The sequence below is a fragment of the Phocoena phocoena genome, chromosome 4, assembly GCF_963924675.1.
Source record: "Phocoena phocoena chromosome 4, mPhoPho1.1, whole genome shotgun sequence".
NCBI lineage: Eukaryota > Metazoa > Chordata > Mammalia > Artiodactyla > Phocoenidae > Phocoena > Phocoena phocoena.
Window position 1 is genome coordinate 78,766,552 of NC_089222.1, and position 26,413 is coordinate 78,792,964.

The 26,413-nt window shown below is 36.6% G+C and overlaps 1 protein-coding gene and 1 pseudogene across 2 annotated transcripts in view; both read left to right on the top strand.

The window, feature by feature from the left end:
* IQCB1 (IQ motif containing B1) overlaps window positions 1-25,104 on the top strand; it is a 44,738-nt gene extending 19,634 nt beyond the window's left edge. The window contains exons 6-14 of one of the 2 annotated variants that reach the window (XM_065876323.1): window positions 2,703-2,802; window positions 5,776-5,954; window positions 7,935-8,044; window positions 8,653-8,762; window positions 12,403-12,545; window positions 14,175-14,323; window positions 21,915-22,046; window positions 23,526-23,682; window positions 24,535-25,104. In XM_065876323.1, the coding sequence (XP_065732395.1) occupies window positions 2,703-2,802; window positions 5,776-5,954; window positions 7,935-8,044; window positions 8,653-8,762; window positions 12,403-12,545; window positions 14,175-14,323; window positions 21,915-22,046; window positions 23,526-23,682; window positions 24,535-24,764 (1,310 nt within the window). In that variant the 3' untranslated portion in view covers window positions 24,765-25,104. The remainder of the gene's footprint in view (window positions 1-2,702; window positions 2,803-5,775; window positions 5,955-7,934; window positions 8,045-8,652; window positions 8,763-12,402; window positions 12,546-14,174; window positions 14,324-21,914; window positions 22,047-23,525; window positions 23,683-24,534) is intronic. The other variant, XM_065876324.1, reaches the window with a different exon arrangement.
* LOC136122809 (pirin-like) lies at window positions 14,654-18,758 on the top strand (annotated as a pseudogene).
* Window positions 25,105-26,413: the final 1,309 nt, after the last annotated feature.

Sequence of the window (26,413 nt, forward strand, 5' to 3'; positions counted from 1 at the left end):
GAGAAACATTAAATTATACCCCAGGAATGCAGTTAGCAAAGCTAGACTGTGGGAAACTCATAGGACAATTGACATAGTTTCGTCAATAAATAAATTGCAAGGGGGAAAAAAGGTAAAGTAGAAACCCATAGGTTAAAAGAAATTTGAAAGATAACCAGTTCCAATGTGTGACTCTTAATTGGATCTTGATTCAAATAAACTTTTAAAAATTCACACAAAGGGCTTCCCTGGTGGCGCAGTGGTTGAGAGTCCGCCTGCCGATGCAGGGGACATGGGTTCGTGCCCCGGTCTGGGAAGATCCCACATACCACGGAGCGGCTGGGCCTGTGAACCATGGCCACTGAGCCTGCGTGTCCGGAGCCTGTGCTCCGCAACAGGAGAGGCCACAACAGTGAGAGGCCCGCATACGGCAAAAAAAAAAAAAATTCACACAAAAAGTGGAAATGGGAGGACTGACTGGATATTTGATAAAATCAGGGAATCGTGATTATTTAGGTTAGATAATGGCTATGTTTTATTTTTTAATAATTCATATGTTTGGGGAATATGTGTTGAAATACTTGTGGATAAAATGATTTGATGTCTTAGATTTGCTTTCAAATAAAATGGGAGGCAGGAAGTAGATGGGATAGGTGAAACAAGATTGTTGGTGAGTTGATCACTGTTAAAGTTGAGTGACTGGTACATGCAGGGTCATTATACTGTTCTCTCTACTCTTACATATGTTTGAAACTTTAATTGTAAAAAGTTAATTAAAGAAAGAAATGGGCAGAAGTATCAGTTTTAGTTTGGGGGACCAAATAGTTATCTGACTGCACTTGAAAAACATAATAGAGGCTCCAAAAATAAGTTATATAATAATATAAGACAAATAGTATAAAAAATAAAGTAGAATAACTTTAATAAATTATCATAATTTTTCCAATATAGAAAAAAGGTATATACACACTAGATACTATATGATTTCAGTGAATTCAAAGTTAATTAAAGAGTTGTTAATGAAACATCTTTAAGTAGACAAAAATGGAAAAATACACTTATCCCAGCTACAGAGGAGAATTATTTTGCTATTAAAGAATAGAAAATTAGAAGCCATAAAAATATTTAATAGTAGTGGTACTGTGTTTTGAAGTTGTTAAACATTAAAAAAGAATGGTATCTGGTGAAATACTGGATTATATAAATAGAAATGAAGAACAGTAGTTAGTATGTGAAAGAAATCAAATATGTTCCCTCAGGAAACTGAAAGAGGAAAGTTGTTTTGTAGAAGCTAGGGTAGTGTTCACAGAGCTGCCTTGCCAACATACCTGATCCCACTTTAATTAAAATTCTGAGGGGCTTCCCTGGTGGCGCAGTGGTTAAGAATCCACCTGCCAATGCAGGGGACACGGGTTCAATCCCTGTTCCGAGAATATCCCACGTGCCACGGAGCAACTAAACCTGTGTGCCACAACTACTGAGCCTGCGCTCTACAGCCCGTGCGCCACAACTACTGAAGCCTGCACACCTAGAGCCCATGCTCCACAACAAGAGAAGCCACTGCAATGAGAAGCCTGAACACCGCAATGAAGAGTAGCCCCCGCTCACCGCAACTAGAGAAAGCCCGCGCACAGCAACAAAGACCCAACACAGCCAAAAATAAATAAATTTATTTTTTTAAAAAATTCTGATCAGTTAGTGAAGAAAGGACTATAAACTGACATTTACTTGGAACCTACACTGTTCTAGGACATTTTACAGTAGTCTGTGAAAGAGCTGTTATTTTTAGCTTTATAGAGGCAGAAATAGATGTTCTGAGAGGTTAAGCGACTTGCGTAAGCATCCAGTGCCAAGTCTTCATAACTGGCTGCTCAGAACCTAAAAATTATAAACCAATACAAACAAATACTCTTCTGGGTAATTAATGATTTATTATTATTTAAGGTAAGATATTAGCAAACATGATACATTATATAACAATTAAATTTTTAAGGACATGAGCCACTGATTACGGTCATCTGTGCCATTGCTATTCCTTCACATTCTCTTTTTTTCACAGAAAATTTGGTTTTCTTCACTGAACTCACTGCTAGAAAAGGAGATTCAGTTTTAGGATTTTATATTTTACTTTTAATTTAAGGGGAGATAACAGTAGATTCTTAGCTTAGTATTTCTTTATTTTTCTTTTAATTTATTTTTGGCTGCATTGGGTCTTCATGCTTTCTCTAATTGCAGCTAGCGGGGGCTACTACTCTTCGTTGCAGTGCATGGGCTTCTCATTGCGGTGGCTTTCTTGTTGCGGAGCACGGGCTCTAGGTGCATAGGCTTCAGTATTTGTGGCACGCGAGCTCAGTAGTTGTGGCTCGTGGGCTCTAGAGTGCAGGCTCAGTAGTTGTGGCTCATGGGCTTAGTTGCTCTGTGGCATGTGGGATCTTCCCAGACCAGTGATGGAACCTATGTCCCTTACATTGGCAGGCACATTCTTAACCACTGCGCCACCAGGGAAGTCCCATCTTAGCTTAGTATTTCTTTATTTGTAATTGTCCATAAAAATGGGATAGCTATCTATTATAGTTATTGAAACTATTCTAGAAAATCTTTACTGCAAAGTATATAAAGGCAGGAAGTTTAACAAATGATTATGCTTTGGCTTGGTTTTGAAAGGGCAAGTAAATACTAATTGTATCATCATAGAATCTTAATCTTATTTTCTCTTCCTTTAGTACTGCGAAGTGATCATTTCTTGCACTTACTACAAACTGACAATGTTCAGGTAGGATCTACGGTCATGACCATGCTACAGAACATACTACAGATCAACAGGTAACTTGGCCTTACAAAATATGTAGAATTTTTTTATTTGTGATCAGAAGCATTACCAATTTTATTCCAATTTTCCTAAAATCTTCGATTGCATATGACTTGTACATGGCATTTAAAAAGCTCTATTATTACTATTGTATTTCAGAAAAAAATGGATGTAAAATACTGTAAAAGACTGGAAATTTGTTATCAAATTTGTATCTTATCTTAGAGCTTAAGAAGATTTTAATCCAAATCGCAGGCTTAGATAAGAAAAATTACTGTGATATCTGAAGGAAAATATTGGGATCACAATAAAAAATATTTAATCGTATATTTATTTAGCAAACTGCAAGCGTAGTATTTGCCAGGTGCTATAGAAGGGCATAAAAGAAGTAATAGGCAATTTTCCCAGGTTAAAATAGAAAGGCAGAGTAAACACTGTTGAAATCATTGATTCTTTCAGTTCAATATGGATTTGTTAAGCATCTACTATACATGCCAAGTATTTGTCTGTCATTGGATTTACAAAATTGATTAAGATATGAACCTTGTCTTCAAATAGCTTACAGTATAGTGGAAGAGACTAACACATAAGGACAATTATATTACAGTGTAAAAAGTTACCATGTTTAAGGGTACACAAGTATTAGAGGAGCTCCTAAACCAAACTGAGGGGGGGCTACTTCCTGGAGAAGGTTAACACCTGAGATGAAACTTTACGGATAAGAAATTAACCAGGGAGGAAGAAGAGAAAACAGTATTTCTAGGCAGAGGTAACAATATAAGCAAGTGCACACAGGTAAGAAACAACATGCAGAGGGTGAAAAGTAGGCTAGAGTTTATAAGACAGGATACCATAGAGAGCTACACAAAGAGAGAACCCCAGAGATCTGCAGAGTTCCCTACAAGTTTTCAGTAGAGTACTGATCAGCATATGCATTTGAGGAAACTATCCAATGTCGTGGAAAACAGTAATCCAGAAGGATTAAAAGGAGCAGTACCAGAAACGCGGAGCCAAGAATACTGACTGATTCCGGCAGCCAAACTGGAAAACTACGTGAAAAATGGAGCACTGAGAGTACTCAGGATGGTTTCATCCTAGTAGTGAGGGATAATAGCACTAGACTGAGCACCATTCTGGATCATCCAAACAAAATGAAAGCAAGATCTGAAAGGATCAAATTGTTTCCAAGCAACTTAACCACATCTGGTTATTGAAACTGCCTACATCTTAAAATTTTCTTTATTTGTAAAGTAATACAAAGGCAGGAAGTTTAGCAGAAATGGTCATACTTTGATTTGACTTTAAAAGGATGAGAAAATCAAACTTGTGCCATGATAGAATCTCTGCTTTGCTTTTTTTTTTCCCCTCTTCCTTTAGTAATACAAAGTAATAATTTCTGCAAACTGATGATGTTCAGATAGGATCTACTATCATAACTATGTATAAAATTCTAGGAAATGTAAATTAATTTATAGTGACAGAAAGCAGATCAGTGGTTGCCTGGGTATAAGGTGCCAGGGAAGGTAAGAAGGGAGGGATTACAGTGAAACAAAAGGAAGCTTTGATGGGTGATGGGTATGTTCATTATCTTGATTGTGATGAGGAAATGTCAGAACTTACCAAGTTGTACATTTAAATGTGTGCAGTTTGTTGTATATCAATTATACTTTAATGAAGCTGGTCAAAATAAAAAATCATCAGGTCTTCATGAGCATTTTGTTACGGAGTAAAATAAAGGATGCATTCAGGTATGACACCAAGTTTTCTATAATGGATAATAGACAGTGGTATAGCCAAAACAAATTCAATATTGGTTATGTCCAACATAGGTAGATATTTTCAGCAGACAGAAAAATAAGAGTCCATGCAAAGACTTGTACACCAATGTTTATAGCAGCTTTATCTGTAACACCCAAAGACAAGACAATTTAAATGTCCACTGACAAGTGAATGTGACTTCTGGAAGAGATCTGGACTAGAACTGTGGACTTATGAGTTAGCCTAAAAATGATAGTTAAAAACATGAGAGAAGATGAGCTCAGTGGAAAATATGAATAGACTGAGAAAAGAAATGGGCTGAAAATGGAATCCTGGGGAGTAACCTTTAAGGGGTATATTGGGGAAGGGGAGCCCACAAAGAAGACTGAGAAAGAATGGTCAAAAATCTGTAAGTAGAGGATGGAAGAGGATCAGAAGAACATTTTATCACAGAAGCTGAATGGTAGAGAATATCAGGCATAACCTTTACGGTTACTTTTTCTACTGGATAAAAGTCATTTATATTGTTGTTGAGTAAGAATCTCTTTGCATTGTTCTCAGATAATAATCATTGCCATTATTTGCTTTCTACAAGCCAACATCTACTTTTACAGAATTGCAAAATATCCTAATGAGTAGTAAATGGATAATCAAAGGTACACACCCCTAGAAAATCACATACTCCTTGGTGGGGTGAGTAAAAGAACACCCAGTAATCCCTTTTGACTATTTTGATGTTTCAGGTAATTTTTCATGACATCAGTAATGCAACATGAGGTTGTTAGTGTAATAAAGGAATACTAAAAGAAAAAGTTCCTTCTATATTAAGTACATGATAATTGAATTCCTATAACATGTTTGTCTTCGTACATCATTAAGCAGTGAACCATGTACTTAATGTCCTGTGATCTTCCTCTTATTATTGCCTTGAAGCTTTTGAACCATCTATTTACTATTTTGCACATTTATCTTTCCTCCAGTATTTGATTGCAAGTTTCTTTGTCAACTTTGTATTCCTTACTTTACCTAGCATGGTGCCTTACAGTAAGAATTCAATTAATTGATTTAATGTGATGTATTTTTGGAACTAAGCTATCTGCTTAAACTATTGGTTATCTTCATGGATCAGGCCATAGGCATTAACTTGCTGCACCTGTAATGTTTAATTTTTTGTGATACTTATGTGTCGTTTAGTAACAGTACTTTTTTTTTTTATTTTGTTCTATTAGTGGTGATTTACTCAGAATAGAAGTGAAAACCCTGCATTCAATTTTAGATGAAGTTGTTTTCAAACTTTTATCAACTCCTAGTCCAGTCATAAGAAGTACTGCTACAAGGCTCCTACTGTTGATGGCTAAATCCCATCAGGAAATTTTGATTTTACTGAGACTAAGTGCCTGCTACAAAGGTAGTACATATATTCTTTCTGTTCTTGAAAGTCTCAAAAAGAACATTTTTATTGATGGTTTATGGAAAACAAAATACCTGTGTTTTTAAAAAGTCAATAATTGAAATGTGCAGATAAACTCTGTCACAGCAGATAACAGTTCAGGGAAAAAACCTTTATGTAATCCAGCCATCTTCATGTCTCAACAGGTGGCATATGATACCTTATTGACAAGGTTACAATGAATATTTGCTCCCTCTCTGACAAAAAGGCTGTGTATTGATTATACCATATAGTGTAGTAAAATAATGACCAAAAAAAGATCAGTGATCTTACCTAACTTTACTGAGAAAATAGAGCTGTGCTTCAGAGATTGACAGCCCTTTTGATCTTTACATCAATTAATAATCACTCTTCAACTCCTATACTGCCTTTCCTCAAAGACAAACAAAAAATTTCCCTCACCTCCAAAATCAAACATATATGTGAATAAAATGTCAGAAAACTTGAGAAGGAAAGGACTCAGTGTTTTACCATTACCATGGAATAATCTTTCATTTAATTGAGCATTTACTATGTGTCAGATGACTATTCCTCATACTTTATGTGTATTAAAATATTTAATCTTCATAACAATCCTGTGAGATGTTTACTCTTATCCTCATTATATAGCAGTGTAAACAGAGGCATGGAAAAAATGTAGGTGTTTACCCAGAATTACTCAGGTAGTTTTTTTTTTTTTCAACTGTTAATCAAAGTTATATGTTAGCTTTGTTTTATTTCTTTGCTAGCCAGAGCCATGAATCCATTACAATATATTTTCTTATTTGGTATGGTCAAGAAGTAGGTTTCTAATTGATTAAATATACTTACTAATACAGGGTTATATTATATATAAAATTTCAAGAATTAGAATATAATGTGATGCATTTAATACCAAAACTATTACAATGGCCTTTAATCATTCTTGATGATTTGGAAGGCACTTTAGTGACTTATCTTGCATGAGTCATTACTGTGAACATTGTAATTATTTTATGTATTATAGAAATAGGGAGAGAAGTGCCAGTAATAAAACTGTCTAGATGATATTGTGCCAGATACACATTTTTTATTTCTGTAATTAGATTTCTTCTATAGAAATGTGAATGTCCAACAGTTCATTCTAAAGGAATTTTATCTTAAGCTGTCTCCCTTTCTTTTCTCAACAATAGAACTTATTCAGTTTCCTCAAGATATTTTACAATTATTAATACTGCTGAGAACTTGAGTCTTGAAGAAAGTATGACATGGAAAGACCTATCTAGTGGCTTCCCCAGTTGTACACTGCAAGGCCATTTTCCCTTGCTGATGTATCTTGTGTACATACATTATAATACATCATTCCTCCTTACGCTGGAAATAGTACTTACTTTGTAACTTATATTACTACTCAGTTTTAATTTGGGATGAAAGTGCAGTATTTTAATATTATAGCACTTCTCCTATAATAAATGCTCAGGAACCTATTGATTTACCCCAAATTACATACATTACTGTATATTTTTATGTAATAATAACTCCATTTAATTAGTAGTAACTAATAACCTGCTTAAGTGCTTCCACAGGATAGGCATTTACTCAGTATGTATTCATTATCTTTTTTTAAATGTTTTTGTTTAAGGTATTTATGTTCAAAACAAAAACACAACTATATGTCTCTACCCTTTGACTTATCGCAGTGATTCCATTCTCCCTTTTTTTTTTTAATTAAAGAGGTTGACTAGACAGATTTTGCATCAGATCTCACGAGTAAGCACATAAGAACTCCAGGACAGTGGAAAATCCTAAAGACCTCAATCTAGAAGTTTTTGAGAAAAGGAAAAAGAAAAATCATGTGATTAATCTTGTTATTGTTTTCATTTGTTTCTAAACTAGACTTTTTAACCTCAAATTAATTCTGATTAGATAACAAAATCATATTTTATTATTAATAGTTGTGCCTTTGTTATTGCATTTCAGGACTCAGAAGTCTACTAAATAAACAAGAGCCTGGGACAGAGTTTAGTCAAGAACTTAGACAGCTTATTGGTCTTTTAAGCCCTAAGGTCTATCAGGAAGTAGAAGAGCAGGTATTAAATTATAAAAATAATTTGCATGATATTTACTAACATTTCAGTAAACATTTTAGTTTCAAAATATTGGATAGTGGTAGTCTCTTGAATCTTTTATTTGCTCTCTCTCCCCCTTCCTTTACTTATTTTCCCCTAACATCCAGAGCAGCCATAGTTTGATGGGAGAAGGAGTTGTTTATGGTCTAAATTTTTAACACCAGAGCCTTTTTTTTTTTAAACCTATACAAAGAGTCCCTCATACCCTTGAATCTTTGAATAAATGAAGCCAGGCATAGGAAGTGAAGCAAAGAAGTTAAAACATTAAATAAGCAAAACTATGAAATCCTTGTAATGGGAATGGAAGTGAGATTAATCAGGGAGAATTTGAAGCTAACTAGACTGTATCTTGAATACATTCTAGATAATGCCTAACTGAGCTTCCTTTGGGAGATCAGGTTTAATATTCTTAGGCCTTCCCTGTCCTGGGCCTATGCAGATGTTGCCTCCTGCTCAGCTTATTAAAAATGGAGATTAATACTTGCCCAGGCCTGATATTTTAAGAAGTAAACTTCTAAAAAAGACTTTCCTAGAGATGTCTCTAAATTAATTCTGGCCTTTAATTTCAGAAACTGCATCAAGCAGCTTGCTTGATTCAAGCTTATTGGAAGGGTTTCCAGACTAGAAAGAGATTAAAGAAGCTTCCATCTGCTGTGATTACTTTGCAGAGGAGTTTCAGGTAAAAAATTTGGGTGAAAGGAATTATGATCTGAGAGGGCTAGATATATCTTATTAGAGTATAGCTGAATGAAAACTTAGAGTTTGGGGTGTTGTTTTTTTTTCTTTTTCAATATTCTAATCCGTTTCTTTCATTCTTGCTTCATACATTTCTGAGTACCAGCACTTCATTAACCAGATGTACTTTCAAAAGCAAAAGACATAATGTAAGACAGGAATGTGATGTAACAAATACACAATCCTGTTCACTTAATGAGACTTTCTTGTGGGCCAGGCCTACAGAGGGAGCCAGTAATGGTCAATTATCTCATTAAACCCTTAAAACTAAAAGTTGCCATAATTGTTCATATGTGATTATGGTAAAAATGTGTATGAGTACAAAAAGGTTTAAGTATGTTAACCTGATTTTCCTCAGTAAATATGGCATGGATACATATGGTCATTGAGATATGACATAGTTTGTCATTTGTTGCTATTTCAAGTAAACTAAAAATGAAATACTGAAGACGGCCCAGTTTTTACATGACTAATCCATCCAGATTCTTAGAGGTGACGAAAAGAGCACACACACACCACACACAAATGAGTTAGCTCTTAGGTCATTGTTGATAAATCAGAGCCATCTCAAAGGTGATTTCATGTAACCTAATTTAAAGCTAAATTTTAGTTCACTAAAGTGTAACTTGCATATTCCAGAAGTCAATGTTTTTTTTAAGAAAACTGAAACTATTCTTTTAATAACTGCAGCTGTGTTTCTCAGTTACAAATGTGTTTTAAAATAGTGAACTAAAATTTAGCTTTAAGTTAGGCTGCATGAGAAATCACCTCCGAGATGGCTCCACTTTATCATAAATGACCTTAGGAGCTAAGTCATTTGTGTCTGTGTGTTTTCTTTCCATTGCCTCTAAGAATCTGGATGGGTTAGTGGAAGGTATTGAAGCCACTCTGGCTGTGTCCCTTAGTGGACATACTTTTCATTGATAAAAGTTTCCTTCAGAGAAGACTTAAAAGATAAGTTATGAATATCATTGGGCATGAGTTTTGTTGGTAACCAAAAAATCGTTAATTTTTTAAGCGTGCTTCAAGTGCCTAATATATGCCAGAGGCTGTGCTAGGTATTGGGAGAGTTAAACAGACTTGAGTTTGTATCCCTCCTCAGCAACTTATGGGCTGAATGATCTTGGACAAGTTGCCCCACCTCTCTCGCCTCAAATTTCCCATCTATAAGATGGGGATAATTGTCTGTGTACCTCACAAGGTTAAAATAATAGAAAGGTTTTTTTAGCATGTTACTGGGCACTTAGAGGAAAATGCACATGGCACACTTTTTCCCTTGAAAATTTATAAATCTAGTTAGACAGGCAGATCTGTTAAGTAAATAGTACTCATGAGAAGCAAGTATAATCCATTCCAGCATTGCTCAGAGTTTGTCTATCCTACTAGCTATTTCTTTAAAAATATTTAAAAAGTTATTTCTTTGGTTAAATAAGTTTGGGAAATGATGAATATTTTGAGAGTCACACTGTATATTCTTCTATTCAAGAGTCTGAGATGTTCTTGGTATAGCCTTACCTTTGTAGTGAACTCAGAGTAGTTATCCCTTACGGATCTTCCTGCTACCATTCTCAGCTATGTATCTTACATTTAAAGGTGCCCCTATGCCATGGATTCAGACCTTTAATGTTTAGTCTTACAGTAGTTGCCAAATTTGCCAGTTTACTTTTCTTTGCAATATTAAAATCTTTACTTAAAAGCATCCTAGGATTAAAGATTTTGTCCACTTAGAGGGGTATCTGTGGAATCTAATTAAGATTCCACTATTGTAAAACAGAAATTCCATTGCTTTATGTAACAACACCAGACCAGTTATAAATATATCCATTATAAGACATCAGCCATGAAGCCAAAATTATTTAAATCTCACATTATAATGAGTTTTTAGTTTTTTAATCTCCAGTTTGCTCCAGGCTTCAGCACCTTTCCTCTTCTATTAGTTGCAGCAACAGTTTATACAAATTTCTTTTACTTCCTTTGTAGCTGGGCTTTCTGCCAAGGTTATTTCTGTCTCTTTGTGGTCAGGTTATTATCTCAGAGTAGTTTCCCTCCCATGTTTTTTGGGGGGAGGGACTGCCCACCACTCACAGTTATGGACCTAGATTCATCAGAGCTTCGGATTCAACAAGAGGTACTCTTTTATAGTCACACCCTTGCTAAAGCACTTTCTTGGGGGTTTCTTCTTTATTTAATCACTTTTCATGGTCAGAAACTTTGTTTTCTGTTAAGTACCCTTTTCCTCAGCAAGGTTTACTGAAGCAGCTAACAGCTGCCTCACAAGCAGGAAAGCTCACAATTTACCTTCCTCTATCATGGTGCTGATACTTAGGTATTTTAATTTTATTTGTTTGACTTTGTAGGGGAAGAAAACAGTTTTTACCTCTACACATTTTAGGTTCGTTGGTTGGGGCCCTGAAAATTATACTGACAAAAACAAAAACAGATTAACAAGAGAAAAACAGTTTCTTAACATGTGTAGCACACGTCACATGGAAGAAACCTGACATGATGCATAACTCAAAGGGGTAGTTAGAATTTGGTCTTATATAGCTCTCGCCCTCTGAGATGGCCCACACTCTGTGGAGTGGGTTTCTCCCAGGGCCGTTCTCGCCTTTTGAGCCAGACCACATTTTGTCTATGGAACATGTATTTCTCTAAATAAATCCACTTCTTACCTTAAAAAAAATTGGGGCCTATATAGATGTTAACAAAGAATAATTTATAGAGAAGTGACAGGTGAAAAGAAAAGAATTTTAGGCTTCTGAGGGCAACAAACTGTGGGAAGGTAAGTATATTGGGGAAGGTAAATATATTGGGGAACTTATGGAAGATATGGGTTATTTGTGCAGTTCCATCTCTATGGCCATAAAACTTCCTTGGGAGGGGAAATTTATGGCAGTCCTCATTTCTCAGCTGTTTCTGCTTTTAGTCAGTTAAGAGATCCTCTGGGAAGGCTTCTTTCTGTGTTTCCTGATTCTCATTTGCCTCCACCTCAAAACGATCTTTATGCCAGAGTGGCATATTCCACTACCCTTCAACTTCCCCCTTGAAACCGAGCTTAAGGGCATAACTCTGTCTCTTCTTTGTCTGCCTTAGGGACAGTGATTGCTTCTTTGAAATTTTTATTTTTTCATAGTTTATAGAATTCTGTCCAGTGAATGAACCAATATTTATTTATATAACTCACTATTGTAGGACATATGGTTTGTTTTCAACTTGTTACTGTTGTAATGCTATGGAGAACATCCTTTAACATAAGTCTTTACATACGTATTGGATTTTTCCTTATGAAAATAATTAGAAATGGAATTAATTGGTTAACATTTTTAAGGCTTTTGATACATATTTTAAGTATTTCTTCAGAAATATTTTGATGCATGTATCCAAAATATTTCTTCAGAAAGGTTGTAGAGCAGCACATGAAAACTTATTTCATCATACTCTAACTACACTAGGAATTATCTTTGAAATTTTTTTTGCTGTCTGTATTTATATGATTACTAGTGAGGTTAAGCCGTTTTTCATAAATACTTCTTGGGTGGACATATAATTATGAAAATTGTGTGTACTTAATGTTTCCATCACAGATCTAAGCGAACAAAGATGTTACTGAAGCTAAGTAGACAGAAGGAAGAAGAGGACTGCAGATTACAACTGCAACTTCAAAGGCAGAGAGCCATGAGACTTTCCCGAGAATTACGGCTGAGTATGCTTGAAATAGTTCATCCAGGTGTGTGGCAGTATCAATTTTATAAGTGTAATTAAGACTGATTAGGATATCTTTTAATAAACCAAATTTCCCAGCTACCTGATGATTTATTTTTTTTAATGTGGACCTTTTCCCTGTTTCTCCTTTTTCAGATAAATCTTATTAAATCTCTTGAGTCAAAAAAAGTGACTATTTTTTTTTGATTAAGGCCTATTGGTTTATGATGAGCAATCTCTCCAGTAATTTTTCTTTTCTTTCAGATAAATTAGTGAAACAAAATTTTATGCTTAAAGATATCTGTCCTTGACATAAAGAAAGAACCCCCTTGAACTTAAGTAAGGTGTTAGAATATTGCTACATTCTGCCCTCAGAACTCAGTACAAACCTTGTGACACCTCTTGCCACTTTCGACACACTAAGCTGAAATTAATATTAAAGTGTACTCTGGGAGATCTGAGTCATTTCAAGATTCCTTTTTAGTTCTACTCCTTCCCCCTTCTACTACTCATTCCCAGTATCCTTCACTAGCCTCATATTTCTCTTTCTTTCCCTTAAATACAGATGTTTCCCAGGGTTCCATCCTTACCCCATTATTTTCATGTTGCTCTTCCTGAGGTATCCCATCCATAACTGCAGCTTCAACTACCAACTGAGTGCTTAGCACTCTGGAATCTTGTCTGCATCCTCACCCTCTCTCCTAAGCTCTAGACCAGCCCTGCCCAGTAGAACTTTCTACAAAATGAAGTGTTCTATATCTTCACAGTACCAATGGCTAGAGGTAGCTGTTGACTTGAAATGTGGCTAGTGCACTTGAGGATCTAAAATTTTATTTTACTTTCTTTAAATTTATGTAACCAGTTGTGGCTAGTGCCTACTACATTGGCCCTGTAGCCAGCTGCCTATTGGTTAGCTTTACTTAGATATCCACAAGCATCCTCAAAACTAGTCATTATCTTCCCTCACTGATTTCCTCTTCCTGTATTCCTCATCTCTCAGGTAATTGCACCAACAGTCTACTCAGTGTCCCATCTATGAGACATCCTAGAATTTTTTCCCCCCTCCACATCTAGTTCACCACTAAATCCTATAAATTTTTGGTACTGTCTCTCAAATATATCGCTTTTTATTTTTACCTTCCACCTTATTCTGTCACTTAGCTACTGTGAACCCTAGACTGTATGCTGCCTAACTCCCAGAAAGTAAAAAGAAAGTCATCTGTAGAACTGAGTGACTAAAGAGAAATTTAGAACCACGCAGAGTAGGTAACATATATACACAATGTGCTTTTCCCTTTTGGTAGTACTGAATGACTTTCTAACTATTTACTTGTGATTCTTTTTTCTAAATGTTCTTGCTATCTTGGATTTTATTCTAAATGTTCTTGCTATCTTGGATTTTTAGCCCTTTTCTCATTCCTCTGAGACAAAAAAAACGATGAGTCTTTTCCAAAGAAGATGCATAATCTGAGAAAGCTTTTGGAGCGCTTTGTTTCTAAAATCTTATAACCATTGTAAAATAATAGAATTGGGAAAATCAATATTGAAAAAAATAAAAGGACTGCAAGATTGTTGGTACTTTCATTGTCCTGATTCTAAAACTTGAGAAAGCATAGAAGTGAGTATGTTGTAATAGTGTTTGTTATCTTTTTAGGTCAGGTGGAAAAACATAATCGGGAAATAGAAGAGAAATCAGCATTGATTATCCAGAAACATTGGAGAGGGTACAGGGAAAGGAAGAATTTTCACCAACAGAGGCCATCTCTTGTGGAGTATAAAGCAGCTGTCACACTTCAAAGAGCAGTGAGTCTGAGTTAGTAAAAAGAGTACTGGATTAGGAGGCAAAGACATGGGTTCAAATCTGACTTTCCTGTTTATCTGCTGTAAAGTCTTGGTCAAGTCACTTAGCTTTTCTGAGCCTTAGTTTCTTAAGATGAGAACATCCTTATCACTGGCCAAAATGATTTAGACATTCAGTCCTTAGTATTTCCATAGACCCTTGTACATCATTTACCAAAATGCAGTGTTATTTGTTAATTTTTTTCTTTCTTACTTGAGCAATGAGAATCTCAAGGGTAAGGAACGAAGTCTTATTTATTGTCAGCTTCCTGCATGTGCTTGACATATGAATGAATGTCTACCCTATCTTTTTCACTCAGTTGTTATGTGGATCAGATGACCTAATTTATGGGAAAGTATTTTGTCAATTGTAAAGTCCTGCGTAGGAGCAGCTTATCATATTAGATGTTTTTTAATGCACAGATAATATATTAGGTATAATTAGATCATTATAATTCTTGAATTATAGAATGGTGTTCTTAAATGATGATCTTCCTGGGATTTATCTGGAGCATAGTAATATTTTATTGCCTTGGAAAAGCATAGTACAAGGCTGTCTATTTCACTTAATGACCAGTTTTCCTAATATCTAGTTATTATACATAGTTAACGTTCATATTAGGATTTCAGATCATGTAACATTTAGTTTTATTGTTATTGTTATTGTTAAACTTATTTATTGTTTATTGTTATTGTTAAACTTTAGGTCAATTTATTGACCTAAATCCCTTTTTGTTAAACTTTGTTTGTTTGTTAATCCCTATTGTTAAATCCCTTATTGTTAAACTTTAGGTCAATTTCAGTTTTTCACAGTGATAGATTTTGAACAGTCTCCTTATTGATTTTTCTGATTAAGCTTTTACAAAGATTTTTTTAAACCACTTAAAAAACAGAGTAAATACTAGGGAAATAGGAAGAGATGTCTGCTGCCTCCATCTTTCTCAGGCTCTTTTGGGGATTTTAGGCCATGTGTGCAACAAACAGTCCTGCACCATCTCTGAATCACACCCACATCTGCTGTTTACCCTCTGCTAAGCAGTGCCATCTAAGGATTAACCCATGGACCCATGGATATCAGTGCCTTGGGTCCTTTCTAATACCTTTACCTCGTGGCTACTGACTTTTTTTTTTTTGGCTGGGCTCCATGGCAGCATGCAGGATCTTAGTTCCCCCACCAGGAATGGAATCTGTGTCCCCTGCAGTGGTGCAGTGGAAGCACGGAGTCTTAATTACATTTGGAAATGCTAATATTTTACATATATTGAGTTATGCTTATGTAACTCAGTACATGCAAAATATTAATTTCACCTGTTTTTACCTTTTTATTCTGCCTCCCAGAAAATTAAAAATTACATATTTGACTCATTTTATATTTCTATTAGCACTGCAGATGACCTTGATAACAAAGAAAAGGAAATAATTATCAATTTCACAGAAGGAAGTTGGAATATCATTTCATTGAACTTATCCCTCAGGAGGAACTGGTTATTAGTGTCCTTGGCAGACAAAGGCCAGAACTGTTGTTTACCTTCTGTCCCTCACTTTGCGTAAAAGAGAGGCATTGTTTTTCAGATAGATAAAAATCAAGAAAACCTTATGTACACCTGCTAATTTCAAATTACACATCCTTACGTAAACAAGTTGGAGTTCTATGTAGTGGTATAGTATTAGAATTAAATTTGAAGAATTAGCTGTCTTTTCCTTTTTAATGTTCCAGGATTTTCTTTTCTTGCTTTTTCATCTCTTAAGCTCAGAAGGGGCCCCCAAGCACACTGGAGTACCGGGTACCCATGGGGCCAGGCGGGGCCGGTGCCTTCAATCAGTTAGCAGGACCCCACCCTCCCCGGCCAGCTTTAGACTCCCAGGGGAGTCTCCAAGGGAGATGGCCAGGGATGCTTAAATGGTCCTCTGCAGTTTGGTGCAAGTGGCAAATGACTTTTCTTTCTGCAGAGCACTGCAATCTGCTAAGCCTCAGCGTGCTCGCATTTTAGCCTTTATATGGCATCCTGCAAGGTTACCCTCAGTGCTTAGCTGGGAGCAGTCAGAAGGGGTTGGAGCATGGGTCCGCAGAAGCATTGGCTGACCTTAGTTTAAAAATCTGGATCCATTTTTACTGTTTGATGAATTTAAAGGCGGTAGACCGGGTGGATTTCCTGATCACCCACACTGAGGTTTTGAAACAGTGTATTACCTCCTGGAAGGGGGTTATCATGGCCAGCGAAGACTTCTGTGGACATGCTGGTCAGTTGAACACAGGAGACCTGCAGTGGATGACCATGGGCTGGGGCATTGTGCAGAGATGCCTTGCTCGGAGGAGTCAGTCCATGGCCTACAGCTGTGGGTTAATTTGAGGAGCTCACAGAAGATGGTGGAGCCTTGGTACCAGGAAGTAAAAAGCAGCAAAATCCCTAAACCCGTAAGGATGGTGTTACTGTTGCTGTCATTTCTGGAGAAGCCCTGGGAATCAAGTCCAAGATTTACACTTACACACCAACTTTATATTTGGACTCAAGATTGGACCAAGGAGCAAAGCATTCCCAGCCTATTCCTAAAGGGTGATCAAGCTTCATTTATACCATATCTGGAAACGTGCATATTGGACCTAACACTCAACAAAAGATAGAACCTCATCACACAGCTGTGCTGGGGGAAGGTGACAGTGTCCATGTGGAGAACAAGGATCCTGAGAGAAGCCACTTTGTCCTAATTCCTGGGAATTAAGCCATTAAGAGAACCAGTTGCTGGGCTTCCCTGGTGGTGCAGTGGTTGAGAGTCTGCCTGCCGATGGAGGGGACATGGGTTCGTGCCCTGGTCTGGGAAGATCCCACATGCCGTGGAGCGGCTGCACCCATGAGCCATGGCCGCTGAGCCTGCACGTCTGGAGCCTGTTGCTCTGCAAGGGGAGAGGCCACAACAGTGAGAGGCCTGCGTTCCGCAAAAAAAAAAAAAAATGAAAAAGAAAGAAAGAGAACCAGTTGTTGGGACTCCCCTGGTAGCGAGTGGTTAAGAATCCACCTGCCAAGGCAGGGGACATGGGTTCGATCCTTGGTCCGGGAAGATCCCACATGCCGTGCAGCAACAAAGCCCTTGTGCCACAGCTACTGAGCCTGTGCTGTAGAGCCTGTGAGCCACAACTCCTGAAGCCCGCGTGTCTAGAGCCCGTGCTTTGCAACAAGAGAAGCCACTGCAATGAGAAGCCTGTGCACAACTAGAGAAAGCCCATGCACAGCAATGAAGAAGACCCAGCGCAACCAAAAATAAATTAATTAAATAAATAAATTTTAAAAGAGAGAGAGAAACAGTTCAACATGGAGAAGTGTGCTGACCCCTAAAGAATCCAAAATGTGATTCTTTCTTGACTTGAAATTTTTGTAATCTTTTGTTATTGTCAATGAGGTGCTACTAGTTTTCAAAAATGACTTAGACCCCTCATGTAAGGACACAGCCTCATATACTGCAGAGACACCAAAACTATGACAAGATTTGCCAATTTTTTTTTATCAGATCAGTTCAGTTCTTGACATCAGCCAATGCTATTTAACTGACAACTACAGTAAATCTTTTTTTTTTTTTTTTTTTTTTTTGGCGGTACATGGGCCTCTCACTGTTGTGGCCTCTCCCGTTGTGGGACGCGCAGGCTCAGCGGCCATGGCTCAAGGTCCCAGCCGCTCCACGGCATTTGGGATCCTCCCAGACCGGGGCATGAACCTGTGTCCCCTGCATCAGCAGGCAGACTCTCAACCACTGCGCCACCAGGGAAGCCCCAGTAAATCCTTAAAGTTCTCATCACAAGAAAAAAAAAATTCTCTAACTACGTATGGTGACAGATGTTAACTAGACTTTTTGTGACAATCATTTCCCAATATATACAAATATCGAATCATTATGTTGGACACCTGAAACTAATATAATATTGTATGTCAATTATACCTCAATTAAAAAAAATAAAGAAGGTAAAAAGAACTAAAACTACAAAAATGGTCACGATAGAACCAAACCTAAGAATGTTTTTAATAAAGAGATTGCCATTGCTGATGACAGCCTGCAATGGATGAGTGAGGTCTAATTGCATATGCTTATCTGAAGTTTGGTCTTTATAATCATACACAATCCTAAAAACCTGTTTTACCATCCTCGAGGATCTGATGCTGGGAGAATAACCGTTTGCTATTCAGATATGCCTGAGTTTGTTTCAAATTAAGAACTACAGAAATATGCACCATTTTAGTGGTAGAAGAAAATATTCTCGTCACCCAGAACTTTCTGAATGTCTCTTTTTACTCTAGGTTCATTTTTGATGCACACAAATGAAGAGATTTCTCAGGCCATTCTTGATTTCAGAAATGTGAAAAATGGCTTTGAAAGAGCCAAAACCTGGAAATCAAAGACTGGAAACTAGTGACAAGCACAAGGGCAGGTCTGGCTGCCTTCTAGAATTTTCCATTTGTGGCATCCACCAGTTCAGTGCATCCAGTTTCCAAAGCTGACTTTGCCAATGCTTCTAAAGAATTCCACACTAAAGTGATAAACATGGTTTTTATAGCAATGTATGTGAGATATTTCCTGGCACAAGCAAATAAACCTAATTGTTCCTTCTTAAAAAAAAAAAAAAAAAAAAGCAGCAGCAGCAGCTCAGAAAGAAGGTGATGTTTGCTGGCATCTGCTCTCTAGAGCCAGAATGATAGCTAATTCTTGCTACTTGATTATAGCGAAACAGTATCAAATATACATATCTATTAAAGACCAACAACAAAAGCACTTACTGAAACAAACCAGTTGAAAAAATAAACATTGGGAGATAAATACAATTTCAGAGAGTTCTAAAATGACAAAGAATGAGGAAAAGAGACAGAGATGTCAAGGTGGACTTTTCTGATCTAAGGGCAAAAATTCCTCTGTTCTGGAAACTTTACTCTGAGTTGCCAGAGTAGCATCATAAGCCTGGCTTCATACTAAAAGCAGGAAGTAGAGGAAAGATAGAAGGAGAAGCAAGGAAGAAAAATCAAGAAAAGGGAAGAATAGAAGAAAAGGAGAAAATCTCTCAATAGGAGAATGTAAGCGCAGTTGAAGGCTTAAGTACTATAGTAAAAACAAGGGTATTAAGGAAATCTTTATACTGAATGTGAAAACCTCCAAGCCCTTTTTTCTTCTCAGGTCTCAGTGCTGTCAGCCAGGCTTGTATCCTGTAAACAGTAGGTTGAAAACATTTTCTTTAGGAAATCTGAACAGCCCAAGGGAATAGTTATACATGTACTCACAATGAGGTACTCCAATGAAACAGCCCAGTTCAGTAGCCCTATAAAGAAGTACAGAATAGATAAACCCTACCCATCTGCTCAGCATTTCTAAACAGCTTTTTAGTGCCCACTCTTAAATATCAGCTGAAAGTATCACTGGACGTCTGCGGGAAGCTAAGGCCAAAACAAATAGAATAAAACTACTTGGTGGAAATAGAGATATTGCAGGGATAAGAAAACTTTTAAAATGTATTATTTTCTCCGAGAGCTAAAAGAAAATAATACATGAAACAAAAACCAAGATGCTGGATAACAGGGAACAAATGGAATAAAATTTGATAGAAAAAAAAAAAGACATAATAAAAGGGCTAGAAAAAAAGGTTTGGGAAATCTAGAGAGCAGGGCAAAAAGAAACCAGAACCAGTCTAGGAGGTCAAACATTTGAAACAAAGAAAAAAAAAAAACTGGAGGAGAAGAAATCAAATAATTTAAGATTTCTCAGAATTGAATATCATGTGGTTTAGATTAAAAAGACTGAATGTCCAATACAATGACAAAAATACACTCACATCTATTTCACATTATTGTGAAATACATGGGGGTGAAAAGTACTCCTCAACAGCATTATTGGAAGCTAAAAGATATTGGAGTAAGGCTGTCAAATGTTTGAGGGAAAATGATTTCCAACTAGAATTCTACATCCAACTAAACCACCAGTTAAAGGTAAAGATAACTAAAGACATTTTTATGCATCACAAAGTCTCTGAAACAAAGGAATAACCCAAGAAAGGACAACATGGAATCCAGGAAACACAAAGGAAAGATGAAAAGAGTCACCAAGATGATGGGGAATGGGAGATCTCGGGATGGCAGCTATGCACCAAGCATAGGGAATAATCTATCCAGATTGGAACAAGTCAGAAAGCTCCAGAATATGTGTATCTAAGGAAATTAATTTGATAGATTGCCTGATGTGTTTTAATGTATGAACAGTTAGGGCAGAAATTGTGATAATCAGTAATAAATATATAGAAAAATAAGCACAGGAAAATAATAGTTATTAATTCCAGTGAAAATAAAAATATGCAAGGAAGAAAAAGTAATCATCACTACATGGTTGAAAAATGAATAGCCTTTATGTAGTCATAATAATGTAACACTGAACATTAACTAAAATTATGATTTAATAATATTGGATATTTGGAGATATAGAAAGTATGTGTGAAAGAGAGCTAAGTCCTTATCTTTCATACAAGAAAGTCAATAGATAATACCTATCACTGAAAAAAATCACAAAAATGTAGATGGAGATAAACATCAGAAGAAAAACCTGAAAGAACTAAAGTTGCTGTCTTTGGGGGAGAGGTTTTTAACAATTCTTCTAAAACTGACACTTTAAACAATAGTTATATCAACAAACTTTTTGGAAAGCATCAAATAGTAAAATATTTTAGGTTTTGCAGGTCATACAGTTTCTTGGAACTATTCGACTCTACAGTTGTAGCCCAAAGGAAGCTGTGGATAGTATGTAAACAAATGAGCATGACTCTTGTTTCAATAAACATTTGTAGACACTGAATTTTGAATTTCACATAATTTTCACATGTCATGAATTAATTCTTTTCCTTTTGAACTTTGTAATCATATAAAATGTAAAAAACCATTTTTCAGCTGTTCAAAAACAGGCAGCAGGCTGGATTGACCTGTGGGCCATAATTTGCCAACCATTGCCTTAAGCAATGTGAACATATAACTTTGATGAAAATAAAAACTACAAAGAAGGGAGAAGAGTGAAAAAAAATTGGGCAGAATAATTTCAGATGTGTCTCCACATCTTGCCTGTTAAAAGATTTCTTACCAGGAATTCATTCTGAAGGACAGGAGAAAGCACATTCATTTACCAAGCTTTTTCTTGTATACCTTCTCCTTGATCTTTACAATCCTTTGGCTAAGTACAATTGGGATCCCTGTTTTCTGTAGACATAGAACCTATCCTATAGAGATTGAATGACTTGCCCCAAATCAAACAGTTTTATAAGGGACTAGAATTAAGACTAGAACCCAAAGCTGATTTCCCTTTTTTTTCCTTTATTGCCTTCTGTACAAATAATACATGAATATATCCTTGTAAAATATTAAAACACTACAGAAGAATATAACGATAAAGTTATTGTCCTCTGTCACCCCAGTCACAATCCTATCTTTCTCCCCATACATAAGAGGGTTAACAGCTGTTGTCACTATCATATGTTTTTGTAGGAAGGAAATAGTTCTGTTAGGGAAGAAAAAAAATCACAAATCTTTTTTTTTCGTCCCAGACTCTTAAATTCCTAGCAAAGTGCCGTAAGAAAAAGAAACTATTTGCTCCTTGGCAAGAACACAGAGAACTCACTGATGCACGCAGAGTTGAACTGAAGCAACAAGTGGATGACTATATCAGAAGACATCCAGTATGTAGGCTTTTGTGCCATGGTACTAGTGTTACATTATTGCAGTGGGTGATATTCACCAACAAATAAGTGTCTCAGCTGTATATGTACATTTATTTTTGGCATAAGGTAATGCAGTTGCTTTACCGTAGTCAATGGATTTGGCGTCTTCTTATAATTACGTGGACCATATAAGTAAAGTCAATAGTAAAGGAGACTTCACTTCAAATTAGTGGTTTTCCGTACTGCATCAGCAAGACTTCTTCACATCCTCACCAACATTTATTATTTTCACATCCTAATGAATGTGAAATGGTATTGTGATTTGGATTTGCATTCTCTAATAATTAGTGATTTTGAACATCTTTTCATATGTTTATTGGCTATTTGTATATCTCTTTTGGAGAAATTTCAATTCAAGTCCTTTGCTCATTTTTTAATCAGGTCGTTTGTTTTTGTGTTGTTGAGTTTTAGAAGTTCTCTGTATATTCTGGATATTAATCCCTTATCAGATGTATGATTTACAAACATTTTTTTCCATTCTGTGGGCTGCCTTTTTACTGTTGATAGTGTCCTTTGATACACAAAACTTTTTCATTTTGATGAAGTACAGTTTGTCTGGTTTTTTGTTGTCTGTGCCTTCAGTGTCATATTTAAGAAATCATTGCCAAATCTAATATCATGAAGCTTTTCCTCTGTCTTTTCTTCTAAGGGTTTTATAGTTTTAGTCCTTATGTTTAGGTCTTTGATCTCTATTTTTTTTTAATGCACTGTGTGTGATTGTGATGCATTCTCCTGTTAAAAAAAGAAGTGCTGCTTTAGCCATACTCTAGTACACCTGATACTCTGTGGCTGAAAAGTAAGGTGTTAGCTGGAACAGGGCTGTATCCAAGATCCATGAACTGGAATATTTGAGAAAGCTGGGGTGTCAGAAGCTCTGTCAGCTTCAATGTTGAGATTATTTCATCCTTGTCCAAACTAATTAGGTAAGTTCCTTTTAAAGTAGCTGACTAGCCAAAAGAATATGGTCCTTTGAATGATTTTGTCCCTTGTTCTGTGAAATTAGAAGCCATTATAACATTATGGCTTAGATAAGTTTGGGAGTGGGGATAGGACAAGAAGTTAGGTAGTCTTACCAGGTGGGGCTAGAACAAAAGGATTGGTCTTGTTACTCCTCTTCCAGGCCAGTATCTTTACCAAACCATTTGTAATTTTCACTATGATTTCTCAATCTTATCTCTTCTCCCAGAATACCATACTATGTGAGGAAGTGAGGTATAGGAGCATACCAAAAAGAATCTGGCCCACCTGCATTTTCATTTAAAGCTGCTTTTAAGAGGCTATTTAATGCTTGTTCAAGAGTACAAGGTAGATATCAACCATAACATTCAATTGATGAGAGACAGCTAAGCATTCTAGAACCTCTACTAAGTGGTTAAGTGAAACATACTTTGATATATGTGTCCTTCATGTGACACTTTTTTTGTCCTTTGTTCCCAGGGCTCTGAGGTATCAGATGTGATCAGCAGGGAGCTCCATTCCCAAGCACAAGAACGACTGCAACACTACTTCATGGGCAGGGCTCTAGAAGAGAGAGCCCAACAGCACAGGGAGGCACTGATGGCTCGGATCAGCACCAACATCGAACAGTTGATGAGTATGTGCTCATTCCATTTTTGCTTCCTAAAAGGAACAGCCTATGTAAGATTTTGTGACATCTAGATCTTCAGAAGGAAAACACCATTTAGTGGTCTATTAACCCATCTCCTATCCTCAGAAATTTCTCCTTCTAGATCATATCACCACACAATGATTTCAAATGATGCAGACCCCATAACCTTCTTGACTGCTTCCCTCAGCCTTGTGATCATTGATATGTGTCAACTCAGAAAAGTTATTAATTATAAAGATGCTGAGCCCTACTAGCCAGATTCTGTTATATAGTATGAAAAGCTTTTTGAACATATTTTAAAAGTAGATGATGAGAGTGGTTATGGTGGCACTTTAATGAAGTGTTTTCACAAAAATTAATTCATCTGCTTCTCACAACCACTGGTGCATTTAATGAAAGATCCCATCCATGAAGCCAGTGTCTCAAATGGCCTCTGAAACACTTTTAGTATTTGTGGAGCAAAAAGGGCCAGGGTCCTCTCTTTAGTGCCATTACTTGCAAATTTTGTGTTTTTGAATGGATAGGTGGCTGGAACTGAGCCTCTGTACAGAATCCCTACAGTAAGGATTCTGCTATTATATTAAAAGTTCCTGCTCTTTTAAATAAACCATCTAAAAAAATCTACCTCTTTCTTTTATTCTTTCCCTTTAAACACAGAAGCATGGGCTACAACTTGTGAATAGTCACATGCCATCTACAGCTGACAATAATAATAGACTCAGAGTTGGAACCTTGTTTTTGCCTGCTATTGCAGAGTTCCAACACTGTAGTTTCCAAGTTCCTGTTTGTTTGGTACAGAACTCTCCCACTCACCTTTTTATTTTCTGTTTACTACAGAAGCACCAAGTCTGAAGGAGGCAGAAGGAAAAGAACCTGAGCTCTTCCTAAGCAGATCCAGGCCTGTGGCAGCCAAGGCCAAGCAGGCCCATCTTACCACCCTGAAGCATATACAAGCACCCTGGTGGAAGAAGCTTGGGGAAGAGGCAAGAGATGAGATTGATGTCCCAAAGGATGAACTTAGTATAGAATTAGGAACTTTATTCATTGGTGGAACCAAACCCCCTTAAGGGAGTTACCTGGAGGAATGACAAATTATATTTCTAGAGATTATAAGGGTTCTGCCTCTGACATGCTAGTAGACTAGCATTATCCTAACTCATGGTTTTCCAGAGGTTCCTCTCCAAACAAGACTTGAAGGCAGTAAGCAGAGTTATCTTTACCTTGATTTCAGTTCTTTTTCTTTATCCATACTTCCATCCTTGGCCACACATAAAAATTGGTATGACTTTTATTATGGAACTAAACTCAGCATTGTATTCTATTGCATATATGAAATGTGATATTTCTATTTTTGTTTCTGCTGTTTTCCAACTAAAGGTGTTTTCTAAATATTTTCAACAACTGTTCTGAAAAACTTGTCAGGGTTACTTCAGCTTTTCACACTTATTGATTTTTCTATTAATATAGGAAATGTGCTCTTGGCATTTATTATGGTGAGGAAAAGAAGTGGTCATTTGAAAGACATTTGACTATTTTCGACCAAACAGTGTTTGAACTCAATTTGTATCTTGTTATTTCTAAAAGGAACTGCATTAAAAAGTCCTCCTAGGATTCAGTGCAAGAAAAATTTCTCCTGATAAAATTGCATTCTTTGTATTAAACTAAGAGAACTATATAACACACTATTTGCATTTTGATTTGTCTCTTAGGAATCTCAGAGCTAAAACAATGCTTACTTTCTGTTACGATTCTCAATACCTACATGATTATTTGGTTCCAATCTAATAATTTCTGATTTTCCTGTTTATCTTTAACTGTGTTTTAATACCAGAAGCCACCTCTATGTTTGTGCTAATATGGAATTTAAGTTAAAATCAATTAAATCATTGACTCTATGTCATAAGGAACCTGGAGTGTGCTTTTTCTATAAATGAGTAGAAAAACCAGTATTTCTGGATAAGAAGACCAAATACTATAATGTTGTTCATCCCACCAAAGTTAGTTTAGTAAAATTCTAGTCAAGATTCTAATGTAATTGTTATTCATAATTGAAAATGAATAAAATTCATTTGTAAGAATAAGGAGATGAGAGTTCTGATTTCACTTAGAATGTAAAAATCTCCATGAGAATGTTTCTTCCATCTTAACAAAAAAAATGCCAGGTAATCTATAAAAATCATTTTTCTTGAGCCTATCAGATAGTTGAGGCCTCAAGATAACCAAGTAAATTGATGGGACTCAGTATCTGTGAAATAAACCATTTCATCTTTTTTTTTTTTTTTTTTTTTTGACTGCATTGGGTCTTCATTGCTCCACGTGGGCTTTCTCTAGTTGCGGCGAGCGGGGGCTACTGTTAGTTGCGGTGCATGGGCTTCTTATTTCAGTGGCTTCTCTTGTTGCCGAGCATGGGCTCTAGGCACGCAGGCTTCAGTAGTTGTGGCATGCGGGCTCAGCAGTTGTGGCACAGGGGCTTTGTTGCTCCACCGTATGTGGGATCTTCCAGTACCAGGGCTCGAACCCATGTCCCTTTCATTGGCAGGCGGATTGTTAACCACTACACCACCAGGGAAGTCCCCCATTTCATCTTTAGTAGAGCACAAGAGTCAAAGATGGCTGGATAGGAAGAAATCAACTAAAATGTTAACAAATTCTTAGGAGTCCTAGGTGGTGCAGTGGATAAGGCTGCAATTCCAGTGCAGGGGGCCTGGGTTCGATC